At 43.0% G+C, this 17,698-nt stretch overlaps 1 protein-coding gene across 3 annotated transcripts in view; it reads right to left on the bottom strand.

The window, feature by feature from the left end:
• The window catches only part of LOC131471111 (low-density lipoprotein receptor class A domain-containing protein 4-like), a 189,525-nt gene that overhangs the window by 30,549 nt on the left and 141,278 nt on the right, over window positions 1–17,698 (bottom strand). The window contains exon 1 of one of the 3 annotated variants that reach the window (XM_058647422.1): window positions 11,957–12,426. The exons of the other annotated variants lie outside the window; for them this stretch is intronic. Within the exon in view, the coding sequence (XP_058503405.1) occupies window positions 11,957–12,050 (94 nt within the window). The 5' untranslated portion in view covers window positions 12,051–12,426. Of the gene's footprint in view, window positions 1–11,956; window positions 12,427–17,698 lie in introns of those variants that run through there. 3 annotated transcript variants of the gene reach the window in all.

The raw sequence follows: 17,698 nt of genomic DNA, 5'->3' as shown, positions 1-17,698 counted from the left end.
ACCACCCACTTCCCTGTTTCTCTCCCCTCTCCCTCTCTCTCTCTCTCTCTCTCTCTGCACAAATATCACTTGGGGAGTTAAGCTCAAGGCGAATACTGCAGAATGAAAAGACGCTCCAGACTCAATGAGGTAAAAATTTGCCACAAAAACCAAGTGTAACCAGAGATATCAACAACTTGGCAACACCCACGCACAGACACACACACTTGTATATCTTTTTACTAATGGTTTTAGTACTGCCTCTGCTCATGTTGGCCTCTCTTTCTTGTCAGATGGCAAAAGTCACACCAGGATCACGGTAAGTTTTCACTTAGCCCAATTCATTGGAGAGCTTTGAAGAGAGGTTTTTGTCTCAAGTGTTTTGAGGTTGTTTTTTTTTCCAGGAGGATATTGTGAGTAAAACCTTCAGGAGAACGCCACAGTATTAGACTAAGGCTGATTCACAACCATTTAGCACTGTGCGGAGCTGCAGTCTGTCTCTGTCCGTGTGCTTCTGCAGACAAAAAACAGCTGAGAGGGCATGTCTGTCTGTTTAGGACTCTCACACACACACACACACACACACACACACCAGCAATATGCTCCAGCCCCTTGACATTCAGCCACAGTTGCACACATCCACTGCAGCAACAGTCACATATTAACTGGGAGAAAGCTATTTGGTTCCTAAAATGGGACTGCCAACATCGCACCCACCCACCCACCGACATGCTCGGGTTCATGATGGGGACAAGTTTCTTATGAGGAGCCATAAACTCTTCATATTAAGATTCCTGTCTCGTGTAAATGTAATTGCCATAACTGCCATACATGAGCAGCGTAGACTGCTGCGTAACTGCTATGGGATTATATGTTTGCAGAAAGAATCATTAAAATCACAAAGAAGGACTCAAGTCTGAGGATGTCACCCTTTTTTTTTTTTTGAGTTGGACTTGAATCCGTCACACGATGGCACGGCCACGCACGATACTCGATGGGACCCTTTTCATGAAGCCTCACCCAGTCTAGACCCTGGTGATCCCCTGGGTTAATCTGGACGACAGATGGGGCTGGCTGTGGGGGGGGAGGCGGGGGCTGTGTACTGTGATAGTGCTGGGGCAGCACAGGGCCGGATGCTGCGAATATGACCTATATTAATAATTCACACACAGGATCTCCATGCTGCACAGAGCACGAGCCCTAATCATCATTGGCAGAGCTAGCCAGCAGCCACATTAGCTTCAAGCAGAATGCCAAGAATGATGAATGTGCCATCATCGCTTTAATCTCAACTTTCCAATGAGTCCGAGTTAAAACTGAAAGGGACATTCTTTAAGAACTTCATGCGATAAGAGTGTGAAAATGGCCACAAAAATAGCACATAAGCTCTCAATCAAATACTTTCAGGTAGCCTACGTGATCCCTTTTTACACATTCATCTATTATTTCCATGACAACCAGTCTCATTATGATCACGAACCACAGATTCCCACACCGTTTTAAATTTAATAGTAGCAATCTTCTCTGCACAAGACACATGCAAATTGGAGGATTGATGCTAAGTGAAATGCTTTGATATACACACAAGAGTGGACTGTGTATGTCTGCACAGTGGACTAGAGGGCATCCTGTTATAAAGTGTGTAGAGAAATGACTGGTGGTCTCCATTTATGAGTCCAACAATGTCTGTCCCAAAACCTCTCGCAAGCAACGGCACAAAAAGAAATGAAACATTTAATGTCGGTTTAATGGCAGTATTTCCATGAGAATTTTTCAATTCTGAAAATATCGAATATAGAATGACACCAGGAGGTTTACCAACACAAGACCAGGATTTGATATAGTGTTTTGTTTCTTGCCATACTTACTGTACTTTTAAAACTGTACCTGCATTTGTACTATAAAAAGTACAACACAAATGTTACTGGTATTTAAAATTGCTTTTTTAAATGTATTTGTAACCAGAGCATTAGGGTTGAGAATCACTGGTTCCCGAGTTAAACTGTCAGGGACTGTTTACCTTAAAACGCCTCCTTTTTTTGCCCTGGCGTATCGATTCTCGTATTGCACGAGGGAGGACGACGACGGTATATCACCAAATCAATATTTTGACCCACCCCTACTGAATATATAATACATTTAAACTTAATATCAGTTTTGAGTAGGAACAAAGTTAAAACTTCAACATATCTTTTGGACACAGTGCATTGAAACATGGCTCTGGCGTTAACCTTCCATGTGCTCGTCACCTCCATCACAAACACGGTGATGGTGGAGATCTGTGAGCTCATGTACAGCGGGCACTCACCCAAAGATACTATGTCAACTCAGTATTTCTAGTCACACGTTTCATGCTTCATAATGTCCACAGTACCTGTGATTACACTTATATTTCTGACACAAGTACAGTAGCTCTCGGGGTGAAGGTTTTTCTTTCTCCATCTTCATTGTATCAGCCAATCGAAGTTCTTGCACTGTACACATGACATCTCTGCCTATGTCCTATAACCTCACAAAAAGGGTACTTTCAGTGTTTCTTATTTAATAGACAATGTCAGGGCCACCACACAGCTGAAAGAAGCCATTATTCTGCTTGGCAAAAACAAAACTGTCTGCAAAGTAGACAATGTAGACAAGAACACAAATTCATTTAGATGACACATGATAACTCAGTTAGTAAGACAATGGCAATTGAGCACACTTTGCATAACAAGCCTCAGATACGATTGCAACTTGCGAGGAGAAGAGAGGAGAGGAGAGGAATTGGGGGTTGGGAGTCAAAGAGGCAGTCCAGACCAGACCAGACAGCCTCTATCTCCCTCTGACCCTTGTCTGAGTCTGTCTGTGTGTATGTGTGCGTGTGTTTGTTCCAGCAAGAGTCCCCTCTCCCCAGCCAAACAATAGAGCAGGCTCTGTGTCTGATTGGGGTCAGCTGGTGGCTGCTGAGGGGAGCAGAGGGGGAGAGAATCGGGGGGAGAGGTGGGGGTGGTAGGTATCAGACACTGCTGTCTGATTTTTGGTCCCCCTCTCTCTCTCCCCATCCAGACACACAAGACTGACCGGTCTGTGAATCACTAATGAAGAGCGAGGAGAACACGGGGAGAAGTGGAGGATGAGGGGGAAGGCTTTATCCTCCAACACCCACACATCCTCTGCAGCTTGACTTCAGGCTGGGAGGTTAAAGTGGGTTAAAATGTGAAACAATAATGATATGGACTCACGGCAGACAGAATGTTAGGTTACAGCTGTGTGGGGTATGGTACAGCATCTCCTTTTCCTTATGTGTATATTAACTACCATCTGGGTTACTGTATCTGTACTGCAGGTTTAATCCTGCAGCATGAGTATATTGGGTACCTGTAGAGGAATGCCCTGGTTTGTTTTCTTGCTCTCCCTGTCTGCCTCGAGTGCAACCCTTGTAATTTCCTGTGATAAGGTCAGCTCCAGAGCAAAGCCCTGTTGGGGTGCAGTCAGCAGCCCAGGTGGCACTAGCTGTAAATGTACCCCCTTAGACAGTGTAGTAGGAGGTGAAGAGGCAGCTATGTAAACAAATAAATGTTCCTTTTCATCTTGAAATGTATCCACTAGCCCATATATAAAGTTCCTCTTCTGAGGGGATATTGCGGAACCTTCTAATCCACCACCAAACCAGTTCCACTATTTTAGATTTTACCATTTGAACCACCAAAGTCAAAATCTAAGCAAACCACCCAAAGAGACATGTCATTACTCCAAAGTATGGGTATTCCTCCTGCACATATAAATAAACAGTTAACCCAGAATCTGACAAATAATGGGCGTCTGTTTGATGTCATTCTTTTAACTTTGTATCATATCATGCAAAGATTTGATTTGCAAATTCAAAGCAAGTGTTTTGTTTCAGGCGGGCTGGACAGACGTGACCATGCCACGAGACGGGGTTCACGAAGGGTAATAAACATGCCAAGTGTTTCATTTGCCTGATTCTTGGGGAAAACAAATCAGCTCCAAGGCAAGAAAAAAGGGCACAGTGTGCTTACGTCCCATCCGTCAGCGTGTGTCTGGATGTACCGTAATGCGTCTATAGACTTGCATTACCAGACATGCAGCAGACAGCGGGACTCACTGGATTTCTTCAGCATCTCAGACAGTTGAACTGTGTGTAAATATACGTTGAGCGAGACAGCAGACTACTAACCACCACCCCCCACACTACCAGCGTCACACATTTGACGGATGGCCTGTCTTCAAACATACTAGGACTACAAATCTATCCCGGTCCCAAGGGTATTTTGGGAACTAATGGAGGACGTCTAGGGTGGGTGAGGGTGTGTATGAATGTCTCTTTCTGTGGGTGCGTGAATGTGGTGTTGGGGATCCAGAATCTAGACACAAAGGGTGTCCCCAGCAGCCAGTGACAGGATTGTGAACGCTGCTTGGGGAGGAAGTGGTGAAGGTGCTGCAGGGGCAAGTGGAAGGACACACAGATTGACCTTTTTGTTGCCTTGCAACTCTGGTAATAAGAGCCTAGACTGAACCTGTTCAGCCAAAGTGAGGAGAGCTGCTCCGGGCGGCTCTTTCCACAGTGTTTGTAGCTTCAAGGGTTGTCAGTTTGATTCCGAAAACACCGTGCTGCGAGGCCATAAGAGAGCGATGGAAAAGAAGGGGAGGAAAAAAAGCTAAACAAAAACAGTGAATGGTGGTCAAGCTACATTTTTCTTTGCTAAAGAAGAAAAACCTAACACAGAGCCAAAGTTGGAGTTCACCATCCCGGGGACCAGTGTGAGACTGACGGATGTAAAAAAAAAACACTGAGCCAAAAGGGAAATCGCACATCAATTCAACAGCAAGAAAATAAATAAATAAAATAGAAAACATAAACATATTCTACAGTTTGCAGTCAAATACTCACAGCACACTGGCGTTTTTAGATTTAGAACACTCACCAGCATTCATTTTAAAGACATTCATAACCCTCTCCAGCCCTAGGAAAATGCCAGCGGTTCAGTCACAGCTGTTTGGCCAAGCTTTATTCAAATCCCAGAGATCTATTTTATTCTAAATGTCCAGAGATACTAAACACATGAAGCGTAAATCTCGGAAAACACAAGGCATTCTGAATATTTCCATTCCACGGAATGGTCTTGCCATACAAACACTCTGCTGTTTTCTCTTGGGTTTTAATATTTCAGTCATTAACGTCTGCAACTGCCACTAACAAATGTGTTCTGTCCATAAAATCCAAGTGCTATTTACTTATTCTCTCCGATATAAGAACAACAGCTAATTCTTAGAGTGAAAAAACACTGTAAATACATTTTAGCCTAAAAATAATAACAATATGGCAGAAACGGGAAAAGCAACAGAAAAAAGTATGATGGTGACATGAAGGACAGTTTTGCTTTTGCAGCATATTGTCAATAATTCCTGCTTGATTGGATATCATTGCACTGGAAAGGGTAGAGTCAGCATCGAAGGCTGTCACAGCAATGACAGAAAAAAAGATGAAGATGTTCTACTGTGGTCCAAAAATCAAGTTTGAACTTATGAACTTATTGTTCCAGACATTGCAATCCCTCAAATATATTGGGACATTCCACCAACAATTAGTCACATGAGGTTAAACTTTCGCCTACTCTCCTTCCTCACTCAGGTGTAGCTAAAAGCTAAGTTAACGGGTGAGTCAGCAGATTACTTTGCCATCAACGGAGTAAAACCCTGAATACTTCCACACAGTTATTTTAAATGCTTTTCACAGCAAAAATTAACCCTTGTTCTGAGAACAACATTATTTAGCTAAACAGTAATTACTTAAGATGGTCTGATGCACTTGTAGGCCGTTTATTATGAACTCTGGATTTTAGCAGGTCTTATTTGTGTATAAATATATCCAGTACTGTGCAAAGTCTTAGGCCATTATCATTACAGTATAATTATTTCTCAATCACTTTATTGGAACACATCCAGAAAATATGGGAAACATTATGCAGTTATATATATATTATAAATAACACATTTTTAGGAACTAAACAGCTTTTACAGGTGAAAGTGTCAAGTATTTAGCGTGACACGAACTTTGCACTGCAACAAAAGCACCGCTCTCTCAAAAACCAATTAATGTTATTGGTAACATCTGTGTATGTCCTACTATTTATGAAAAGATATCTGATGTGAATACGGCCCATTATGCACCATTTATTCATGCCATGCTCGAGGATTACACACATGTGGTATTAGATTAACAATTTAAATTTTGCTAATATGTGAGACCAGCGTTCAGTCACATCGTTCCAATCCAAATGCCAAGAATCAGAATTTGATAAACATTAAAAAGGCAAAACCCTAAGAGTTGGAGAGTACTGTATATTAAAGCCAGAGGAAAGAAACTGAATTAGCACACAGCTACGATAATGATGCTGCACTTAATAGCAAAAACCAATGTTTTCTGCAAATGACTTAAAGGTATGGATTTTTCACATGCTCTGTACCAGAATAAAGATTTCCTTCTTCAGTGTGGTCGAGTCACCTGAATCTGCAGACTGCACTGGCAGGTCAGATCCACAGTGTAAGAACAGAGTCTGGGAATGGGGACCCCTCTGACATCACCCCCTTAAATAAAACAAGAAGCTCTTTCTTAACCTCTGTGAGTAAAGCACCACTGTTCACTGCTGAGACCAAAGGTGGCAGACTAAATAAGGGTCCACTGAGAGACACTAACCAAGTGTAGAAATTCCCTGTGAAATTAATTACAGGAGCAATGATTGCAATTTCTTTCTTCTTCTTTTTTAACACACCCCTTCCCCAAGGTCCCAAACTTGCAATTCAGACTTTGAGTTTGAAGTCTTCTTTTGTGACCCATGGCTCATTATTAGAATTTAATCATCATTAAAAACTAAACAAATTACAAAAATACCCCCCCACAAACAAAAGCCGAGGCTAGAAAACAAGCAAACAACAAAGAGCTTAGTGAGAGATTGGGTTGAAAGTCTGGCTAGCGACTGCAGGGTAAATATTGGCTGAGCCTGAGTGTCTGTGTGTGTGTCTGTGTGCATACATACATATAGGTGTAAATGTGTGGGCCTATGTGTATGTCTTTGTGAGTGTGTCTGAGAGTCAACAAGTGGCTGTGTGCGTGTTTGGCTTGAGGTAGTTGACAGATGACCCCCGCTGCCACCTACACACTAACACCACTCATACACAGGATTACAGATCAGGCTGTTTGCATCCGTCTGGCTGGCTGGCCCCTGATAACTGTTAAACACACATACACGCAGACAGACACTCAAGTCTCTGACACATGGACAAGTCCTCATGAGGAAAGCCCATATATACAGTTTTCGGGGAACTCCATGTGTGTGTTTTGTATGGAGTGTACATGGAGACACATTTTAATTATTATTCCTCTCAGTTATAGTTGTTTTGTTTCTACCTTTTTGTGTAAGTGCCAGAAACATTCGGAATGGATAGTATTCCAGACTTGCATTACCCCTAACACCTTAAAACTTTCTCTAGGAGGAACACTTAGACAAAAGCATGTAAAACAAACACAATTATTCAAGCAAGTTAAGGATGTATTCTGTACCTGATATAAAATGATCACTAAAACAAGTGTGTACCATATTGCATAAAACTGTTTGAGGAATTCACTTAAAGCAGGTCTGAAAAATCTAGCAAAAGCAGGCTACACTGCAACTGACACACCCAATCCCTCCCACTCTCCTCAAAGCTTTGCTCCCCAACAACACAAGAAACTCTGGAGAGCACGGCCAGGGTGAACACAAACAGGCAATCACAGCACTGCAAGGACTGCAGACAACAACTTCTTTATACAATGTTATTCATTGTTTGCCATCCTAGGACCTGAAAAAGATTTCATCAAATAAAAAAATAGATAACAAAAGGGTTTGGAAACTAATTACTGACCCTAGCTTAAACACAAAAAATGAAAAATATTGGCAGAATTATGACTGAGAAGGTGAACCAGTCCAATCCCTTTGAAATGCTCTGTATTTATAAACCACTTTTCCAGTCTTGATGAAATCAAAGCTGCTTTACACTACAGTCTTGCCATTCACACAGTGCACACATCTATGTGCAGCGCATTTTCTGGCACTCATCTTTCACAGCCATTCACACGCTGCCGGCACAGCCGCCAGGAGCTAAAAACATGTAGCCTCGTAGAGCTGGGAATTGAACCCACAACTTTGAATTTGAAGGACGACTTGCTCTAACACTGATGTACCGTCGCACTGAGCTACCAGTTTTTCAGTTTTCTGTACATGGTACCATGAAGTTGATATGGTAAAAAAAGCCCAGCCATCTTCATCATCTCTTTGACGATCATGTTAAAATGCTAAAACTGAAGAATTAAACATTAAAAGACGTTTCCTTTTCTCACCTTGGCTTTTGTTTGACTGGCACCTAGCAGCATTGTTAATGAGTACTGGTAATGTAAAGTACTTGCAGCCAAGAAAGAAAAAAAATCCTAAGATGTCACCCATCTCATTCCATCTAAGAAAACAAACCTCTGCAGAACTGAAAAAGAAAAATTAGGTGGTTTGATTGAAAAGAAATGTCACTTTCCACATTTCACATATTGTATTTCCCCACTGGTTTCAGAAGTATAGGAAAATGTGTGCAGAGGGTGAAAAACACCAGTGGGGTTCAAGAACACACACCAAACACAAGACTGCAGCACTTTACAATAATACCACACCCACAATATAAGGTAACTGCATTACACAATGAATCCAAGCAAAGCAACAGTCCAAGACTAACACTTGTTCAAGATCTCTGTTGTTCACCTCCTACATGTGAATCCCAGTGGGTAGGCTGAGGTTGGGTTCCTGGTCGTGACACACTGTTTGCACTGTGTTCACTCTATGTTTGTAGTCCCTTTCAATTTTCCTCCTTGTCTGAATAATGAGAGAACACATCAGCGAGACCTCCCGCTCCTGTAGCTCTTTTCTTCAGGCAGAGAAATCATCAAAGCATGCCGGGCTTACGTTATTCAGCCCTGCCGAGTTTGCATGACAACACAGCCGACATACAAGAGCTCTTTTCAAACCAGACGGTCACTACAGTAGGGCACGGTTATTTCAGACCACTTGTGAATGGAGCCCCCCCCCCCCTCCCCAAGTAGATAGACCTTCTGAAGCACTGGAAATACCAGGCCAAAGTAGCAAACACAGATGCTGGCATAAACCCTCTACACAGTTTATCTTGTAGTTAAACACTGCACGTATCAATCAACACAGTTATTTTTTGCAGCACTGCCTGTCTGCTCATTGTGTGAGTCTTGAGGCAGTTCTGCTGGGTTATTGAGTTAGGCTCTCTCTGCTGTCTCACTGTGTCTGTGTGGATGCACCAGTTTCTGCCTGATGATGTGTTTTTTTCCTGGCTGGCAATACGAAAGATGCCACAGAAAATGAATGGTGGAACACAAAGTGCGCCTGCCAGACAAACACATACACTCACTTCTTGGTTACATTGTGGCGTCAGTGCAACCACACTCTGCTGCCAAATCTAAATCTAATATCCTGCGTTCACCTCACGTTGCCCAGGCCTGGCCTCGGCCCCAATGGAAATTACACATCACTGTAACTCTGTCCGTAAGTCTGTAGCATGTCTGTGTGTCTGCATGTCTCCCTGTCAATATGCCTGTCTGCGTGCGTGCCACTGATCTTATCCCGTCGGTAGTTCTCCGGCTGTCTGATTGGGAATGTAGCCGATGGTGTGAATGTCTGCTACATGCCTGTTCCCTGTTTATTTGTCTTCTTGAGTCTGTCTGAAGATCAGTCAGACTAAATGCATACTGTATAAATGTGTGTCTGGCAGTGGTTCCTCTGCCTCTCTAACTGTCTGCTCTCTCTGCCTGCTCTGCCTCAGTCATGAAGTGGAAACGTCTGCAGTGGATCTAGCAGGCGGCAGCATTAGGGGCAGAGCTGATAATGATAGTTTCTCTCTGGGCTGCTCACAAGGCAGACAGACATAACATACCATTCCAGCGTTTCCTGTCTGTGCTGACAGGCAAACTATTTAACCCTCTGTGGTGATCCCTTAGAGCATGTGCTCAGCCCCAGCAGGCCTATTTATATAGGGCTAAATCACAAGGTGTTTGTATGAAACCAAACCCTATAGCAGAATACATCCCGAAAAAAATGTGAAGCAGCAAACTAAAGAGTGAACAGAAATAGCTTTTGAGCAAGAGCGTTCTTGTGAGAGCGCTTTTGTAAACATGTGAAACTGGAAAAAGCTGAATCTATAAGTGTGAACAGTGCTACTGCTGAAATAACACGACACGTTTTAATTCTAACTGTTGTTGCTGCAGTATAATCATGCAATATTCATGACTACTTGAGTTCAACAATACCATAAAGACTGTCTGATAAAGGCAACTCAAAAGATCATAAGTACACTGAGGCAGAGCTGACCCAACGCATTTATTAGTAAAGTAAACGGCAGCTCAGGGCCCCTGTGGCCACAGAGAAGCCTCCAAGAACACATATCCAACAAAAGAGCTTTTTTTTTTTTAAATATTACATTATGTCGACGGTAATCATAACCTCCTCTTCTACCAACTGGTACAGTTCAGTTCAGTTCGATACATTATGCAAGGTACCAAAGTAAAAATCCTATTTTCTATTGGGTTATGTACCACTGTGGTACGGCACCTACAAGGTGGAGCTAGACACACTGCTGTCTGTTGATTGGTCGACAGTGAATTGTCACTGTCAGGCCACAACAGAAACAACGTAAAAAACAAAACAAAAAAAAAAAAAAAAAAAACACAGAATGCGCCATTGTTACATTGCCGTTTGTTTGTGGTGTTGCTGTTTACATGGCTGACACAGCTATCACCATCCAGCCTACACGCGCTGTGGTCGGAACTCAAGCTAGATCTGTTTTTAACCATACCAAGCTGTGCCATAGTGAGCTGAACTAAACTGAAGCACTTTGTGGAAACTAGGGCTGCAACTTATTAGGTCCATAAAATGTTGGAAAATGTTGTTCTGTAACTCCCAAATCTGGAAATAATGGTGATCTTGAAAGTCTTGTTTGGTCCACAAACCAAACATGATTCAGTTTTAATGATCTCTTTGTTACATGGAGCAAAGAAACCAGAAAACATTCACATTAAAGAAGCTGAACAAAAAGCTTGTTTTAACTATATATATATATATAAACACTGAAAGCAATTCATTGATTATCAAACTTGTTGATTATTCATTTGGTAATCGATTACTAATCCAATAATTGTTGCAGCCCTAGTGGAAACAGTGATATGCAGTTTGTGACACAGACATTAATTATTATTATTATTATTATTATTATTATAAAGTAGCAGAGACAGCACATGATCAATTATTGCCAATAAATATTGCTTGTTAATTTTCGAGTTGCCAGACACTGCAGCTAGACAGCAGAAGCATTCGTTTTAAGGAGTGAGCAATTAAATTTCATTTGTAAGTTCACATTTACAAAGTGCTGATACTGATGGTTGACAAAGTAATCATAGGCATTCATATAGAAAACGGAGGATGACATGCATCAAAGTGATTTGTTGACATAAGTGTGTGTGAAAATGAACAGATTATAATTGTATGTCACTTAGTGCTAATTATTTGTTCGATTAATTCCTGCTGCCTTCATACAGTGTGAGAATGACTAACGTCGATGATGATGATGGTGAAAAGGAGGATCAAATCAAGTTCTGCTTGAGGCCCCAAAAAGGTTTGGGACGGTCCTGCTGACTGAGGCCACTATAAAGTTTCTATGAGCCAGCGTGGACATAATGTTAAGTCCCACCCAACACACGAATCAAGACAGTACTCGCTGTAACGGAACCGGCCGATGGCAAAGTAAAGTACCGTCTTACACGAACGCCAAGTGTGACTTGTCGTCCTTGTGCCGCTGCACTGTTACAGTGCACACACAGCGGATTAGGCACTACAGTCTCGCGGTAGGTCTTTCAGGTCAGGAGGAAAACGGTACTCACATATCTCCATTCCCTGTGGCTGGGAAGCGGTGCAGTTGCAGGAGCAGGTGACATTGGAGTTGCCGGGGCCGCCTGGGGCCGTTAGGTTTTGCATGGGGCTGGGCAGACCGGGACACCGCTCCGGGGAGAGAGCCGCCGCCACCGTCGGGGCCCCCCGACGGGGGAGAGCAGAAAGCGCACACACACTCGCACAGGCTCACACACACACAAAACTTCCAGGCAGTGGCAGCAGAGTCCGCCACGACGAATAACTCCCGACACTTTCGCACTTATTTTCCACGGTTTTCCTCACGCCATGTTCCTCTCGGAACGGCCGGGCGAGCAAATTAACAAAAAGTCTGAGGACAAGCCATTGCCCGAGTCTAACGCATAGCGTAGGTTTCTCTACGTTCCTTCCTTCCTTTCCCTTCTTCCTCCGCCGCCGCAAGCAGCTGTCTTTCCTCCGCCAGAGCACAGCAGACACAGCACGCTCAAGCTCCTCCCCGCGCCGCTGACTGACAGCCGCTCTGTCCAACCAGAGGGCTCACGGGGGGAGGGACCAGACAGGGGAGGGTGCTGACATCAGGATCAGACAGAAATGTCTCAACTCCTGACTTCAAACACAACCCCCCCCTTCCAAAAAAACAACAAAAAACACCTTAATCAGTACATGTAGACTGACACTTGCATGTAAAGAAACAACAGGGAACTCTGGTTTTACATGGACATATAAGTCAGGGTATGTTAGTGTTATAATCCTTTTAAATGGACCCACTCTCACTGCTGATAATGACAAAAAACAGCTTGTAAATTTGGAACCTATAGGTAAATATGTACATAACACTGCATTTTTATAAAGGACATGTACATTCATATGAGGTTAAAACATAAATGTGCAGCGCGTTTTTCTTTTTGTCACTCATCTTTCGTACCCATTCACAGCCGTCAGGAGTAACGTGGGGGTGTTGCCCAAGGACACATCTGCATGTAGACAAGTGAAGCCGGGAATCAAACCCACAACAATGTGTGAGTGAATTAATGAATGAATGAGGGTTGCCCCTGGACAGGTCACCAGTCCATCGCAGGGCAAACACACACAGACGAATAACCATTCACTCTCACATTTACACCTGAAGTCAATCTAAAGTGTCCTTCCTTGCGTAGATTTTATATGTCTGATATACTGTCTGTACATACAAATATTTTCTTTTGGGGTACTTCATGTGCTGTATTGTTTAAAATCGCCGAAATATGACCTATAACCAATAACATGGAAGCCGCTTTATGTATTCAAGCACAAAGACCAGGTCGCGATGACCGGCTGAAGTTCAAACTGAACATCAGACTGAGGAAGCAAGCCGATTTAAATGACTTAGTTTGAACACGGAGTGCTTGTTGATGCAAGACGGGCTGGTCTGAGTATTTCACAAACAACATATCTACAGGGATTTTCATGCACAGCCATCTCTTGGGTTTAAAAAGAAAATAGTCCAAAAGAGGAAAACATATCCAGCTAAGGAGCAGTTTTCTAAATGAAAAATGCCCTGAGCTACAGCAGCAGAGGAACACACCCTGTCACTGAGAATGCACGGTTTCAAACCTTTCAGCTTATGATAAGACTAGTCTATTTGTGTCAACCCCCAATACATGGTGCACACAAACATTTACACCCCCTTTTGTTTCATGTTTTTGTGAAACTTATTTGTTTAATTTATGGTTTTCTTCAAATGGCTAAAGTGACAAAGCCAAATAACACGATGAAGGTCTTTGAATGAGTAAAAAACTACTTTTTTTCTGCAGAGGCTACTGTTTAAATGCTGTCTGCTGTCCCTGGTTAATATTCATGAAGCGCCTTGCATGTATTAGCCAGAGAATATATTAATTGGCTATTGTGCCGCCGCCACCACCACCAGACTATTCATACATATCAGAGTGTTGCGTCTGTTTTTAAGTCTGGGGTCTTTGCTTTGAGCACCAAAAAAAAAAAAAAATTACTAAGATGAGTTCTGAGAGCACATCAGCTCATTAAGTATGTGTTTAATTTATTTAATGCTTTGGTGTTGCCATGCATAATGAAGCTAAAACATGAAAGAAAAGTCTTGTTGTGAGGTTCACATTATTATTAGTCACTTATGTCACAGCAAAAGCACCCGTGTGTGCACTATTTAGACGTGGGAAGTGGAGCTGCATGAAGAGGACTCGAAGGCCGCAATGGACTTTGAATGGGGCAGGGGTTGAGTGTGTGTGTGTGTGTGTGTGTGTGTGTGCTTGAAGACCTTTTCTGGCATAAACATTGACCTTGTCAGGACCAGTAGTCCATATAGAGAACAAATCCTAATAAGGCGGAGCCTCGTTTTCTGAAGAACTGACTAAAATTTGAATTGTGTTTTGGTTAAGGTGAGGATGAGGCACAGGTTTGGGATGATGCATGGGCTGCTTATGTTTTAGCTCACTGGATGACTGGAAGTCCATGCCGTGTCCCAAGAAGAATAGCTGTGCAAACCTGTGTGTGTGTGCTGCAGGGAGTAGACACACATGAGTGGGTTGAATGGGGGGTGACCTCACTCAGATGTCTAGCAGAGGGCCTGGCTGACAATGAGGGAGGGTGAGAGGAAGGGGAGTGATTGGTCTGGTGTGCAGAGAGCACTTTGAGTAAGGTGACTGCAGCCTCTATAGATGCTTCTTTGAATTGGCTAACCTTGAGGTAACCCCTTGCTTGTCCTATGGTTCAGCGGCACGTGCTGCAGCTAGACCCACCGCACCCCCACCCTCACCGCGACACACACACACACACACACACACGTACACCACCACCTCGCCATCTTTACTGTACAACTCTCACATCCAACGCACACATACAGACTCTCACACTTAAAGCAGGACCTACATATAAAATTTCATTATGTCCTCATAATGACAATAAAAACTTCTTGAATCTTGAATCTTGAATATAATCTGTGCTGTTCAAATTGCAGAGATGCTCTGAATGCTAATCCCGACCAGCAGGTTCTCAATCTATGGGACTAGGGAACTTGTGAGGAGATTGATGAGCGCCCAGTTCGTCATTCAAGAGAACCATGTTAGCTATTGCTGCTTTTCCATTATACAGTTCTAGCTCTACTCGACTAGACTCTACTGCTGTGACGTTGTTTTATATGCGACGTCCAGCTCTCTCTCTGGATCCTCTTGTCAGCCAAACACAGGAACGTCTGCACCCCGTCCATCAACGATCCAGGTGGTGGTATAACTGTTAAGGTAATATCACTTGATCAAGGCTATTCTAACATTCCACACTACAAAATAAGTAACTAAAGTATGTATGATTCGTGCTGATATCGTATCGGATCGATATCGGTATCGGCCAACACTCAAGGCTGCAATATCGGTATCGTATCGGAAGTGAAAAAGTTGTATCGGGACATCCCTAATTCTTGTGTTGCGTTCTAGATTCTTCCAGTGAAGACACTGTCTGACCAATCAGTGTCCGGCAGTCTGTTGACGTCACATTTTTAGTATCGGCTCAGCTCGCTTGGAACCTTGCCAGATCAGGTGCTAAAGAGAAGCACCAGGTACCAGGTACTATCACTAATGGAAAAGCAAAATAAACTAGTAGTGCCGGAACTGTATCATGGAAAAGCCCAAAAAGACTCAAAACAAACAGAGATGAACTGAGCTTCTGCAGCGACAGAGACACTGCTACAGCTTTGTGACACACAGTCTGTCTGCATGAGTCAGGACTATGAGGGTGAAGAGGAAACTTTTCATGGCTGCTTCTTGGCCTTTTCAGCCAAGGAGGCAGGCAAGTGACATCAGACCTTCCTCACTCCTCAGGTGAGCCTGCAGAGCTTTCTGAGAGGACAACTTTATTAGTGTTACACACTACAGCTTAAGGCTTTATTGAATCTGTGCATACGACAGGGACGGAAATTGACCATTTTCACTATCAAAACAACAGGAACCAGAGGCAATAAACGTGAAGGAGAATGAGTAAACTGGAGAAGCAAAGGCCTCCAACAGATGTTATACATTAAGTGTTGCATCACCAGCCAAGTTTTATATCCAATCATGCAAAAAACAAATAAAAAAATCTTGACAGCCACCAATAAATCCCACGCTCCCTCCATAAGTGTATCGACACTTTTGAAAGTGGCATGAAAAAACAAAACAACAAAAAAACAATTGATGCATGACCCTGATGCAATTCACAAACACCTGGCAGCTGTCATAATTTTACTGAAGCAACAAACACAGGCTCTGATGTCTTGTCAGCTAATGCAGCGGTATCAATCCATCCACACACTGAGGGTTTGGGTTTTTGTTCTGTCTTAATGTGAGGTCACTCACTCACACACCCACCCACACACACACACACAGACAGCTCTCTCTCTCTCTCCCTCTCTCACACACACATACACACACCAATTCTTACTGTTGCCTCTATGTATTTGACAAAAACCCCAGCACCAGTGCTACTACACATATGCACACACACTCAGACAGACACACACACACACACACATGCATGCACGCGCACACACACGCGCCGTCTGTCTGGATCATCAATTTAGTCCCCCGGGGAGCATGCAGGGTGACACCACTAACAGGCCAGACCAGACTAGACAGCCAACAGACAGATAAATACTGGGCACGGCAGAATACCAAATGCACTCTAGTCTACCACCTCCCCCCCCTCCTCCTAACGCCACCCTCCCCCCCACCACCCCAGCTGTGGGCTGAACACAAACACACATACTGCAACAGAACAGGAGTGAGTCAACCAGAACCTACCCCTCACCTGCCACAAATATCCTTACATTAAACCTGGACATTCCCTGACCCAAACACCACCTCACCTCATTACCTCATTTATAGGCACGGTTCTGTCTTTACATGACGGCCAGTCTGACATTTTTTTTTTTTTTTTTTTGCTGTTATACGTGAGACTGTTCTGGTTCAGACGTGTGAGTCACTCGCTCGGGGAGCGCCGGCTGGTGATGTGATGCAGAGTGACGCAGGGAAAAGTGATTCTCCGCTAATCATCTGTCCACCTGTCCAAGGCAGACTTAACCTGCTGTCTGTCTTCCTCACTGTCACTTCTGGACGATGAAGACTTGAGGGGCGAGCGGTTGTGTCTTGTGTTATCAATGAATGAATACATAAATAAACTTGTGTTTTCGCCCCGAATCAAAAGGCTACAAACCGTTTTTATCCTCACTGTGTCTGTCTCATTGTGTAGTTAATGAAATCTCTACTTCATAGTTTGCCAAACTTTTCATATGGGGACCCACTTTTTTAAGATAGAAAAACCATTTCGACCCATTTCACAACATAACTTGTAAAAGGGCAAATGTGTGCATAATAGAACATTTCTGATTATTATCCCTGCCATTGCTAACACAACTTCATTGATGCATGTTATTTTAAAACATATACACATACTGTACAATTTTTATAACCCCCGGAAAATCTCCTGCAACCCATCCATGGGTCTCCACCAAGTCCTTTTCCTCCTGAATTATTAAAAATATAGACTATTTTTAATTCAAATGCAGACAGAAGACGTTACGGAAGTGTTTCCCAAACTTTTTACATTGGGGTCAACTTTTTAAAGATGACAAACAATCATGACCCAATTGAAAATATAAAAATGTGATACAGCAAATGTCTTCGTCAGCAAGTTTTTGACATTATTTATTATATTTCACTGAATGCTGTAGTTTTCCTGCTGTTAGACACTAGGTTTAGCACTGTATTTGATTTATA

The sequence above is a fragment of the Solea solea genome, chromosome 13 (genome assembly GCF_958295425.1).
Source record: "Solea solea chromosome 13, fSolSol10.1, whole genome shotgun sequence".
Classification (NCBI taxonomy): domain Eukaryota; kingdom Metazoa; phylum Chordata; class Actinopteri; order Pleuronectiformes; family Soleidae; genus Solea; species Solea solea.
The sequence above is the reverse complement of the archived record's forward strand: the minus strand, read 5'-3'. Positions and strand labels throughout refer to the sequence as shown.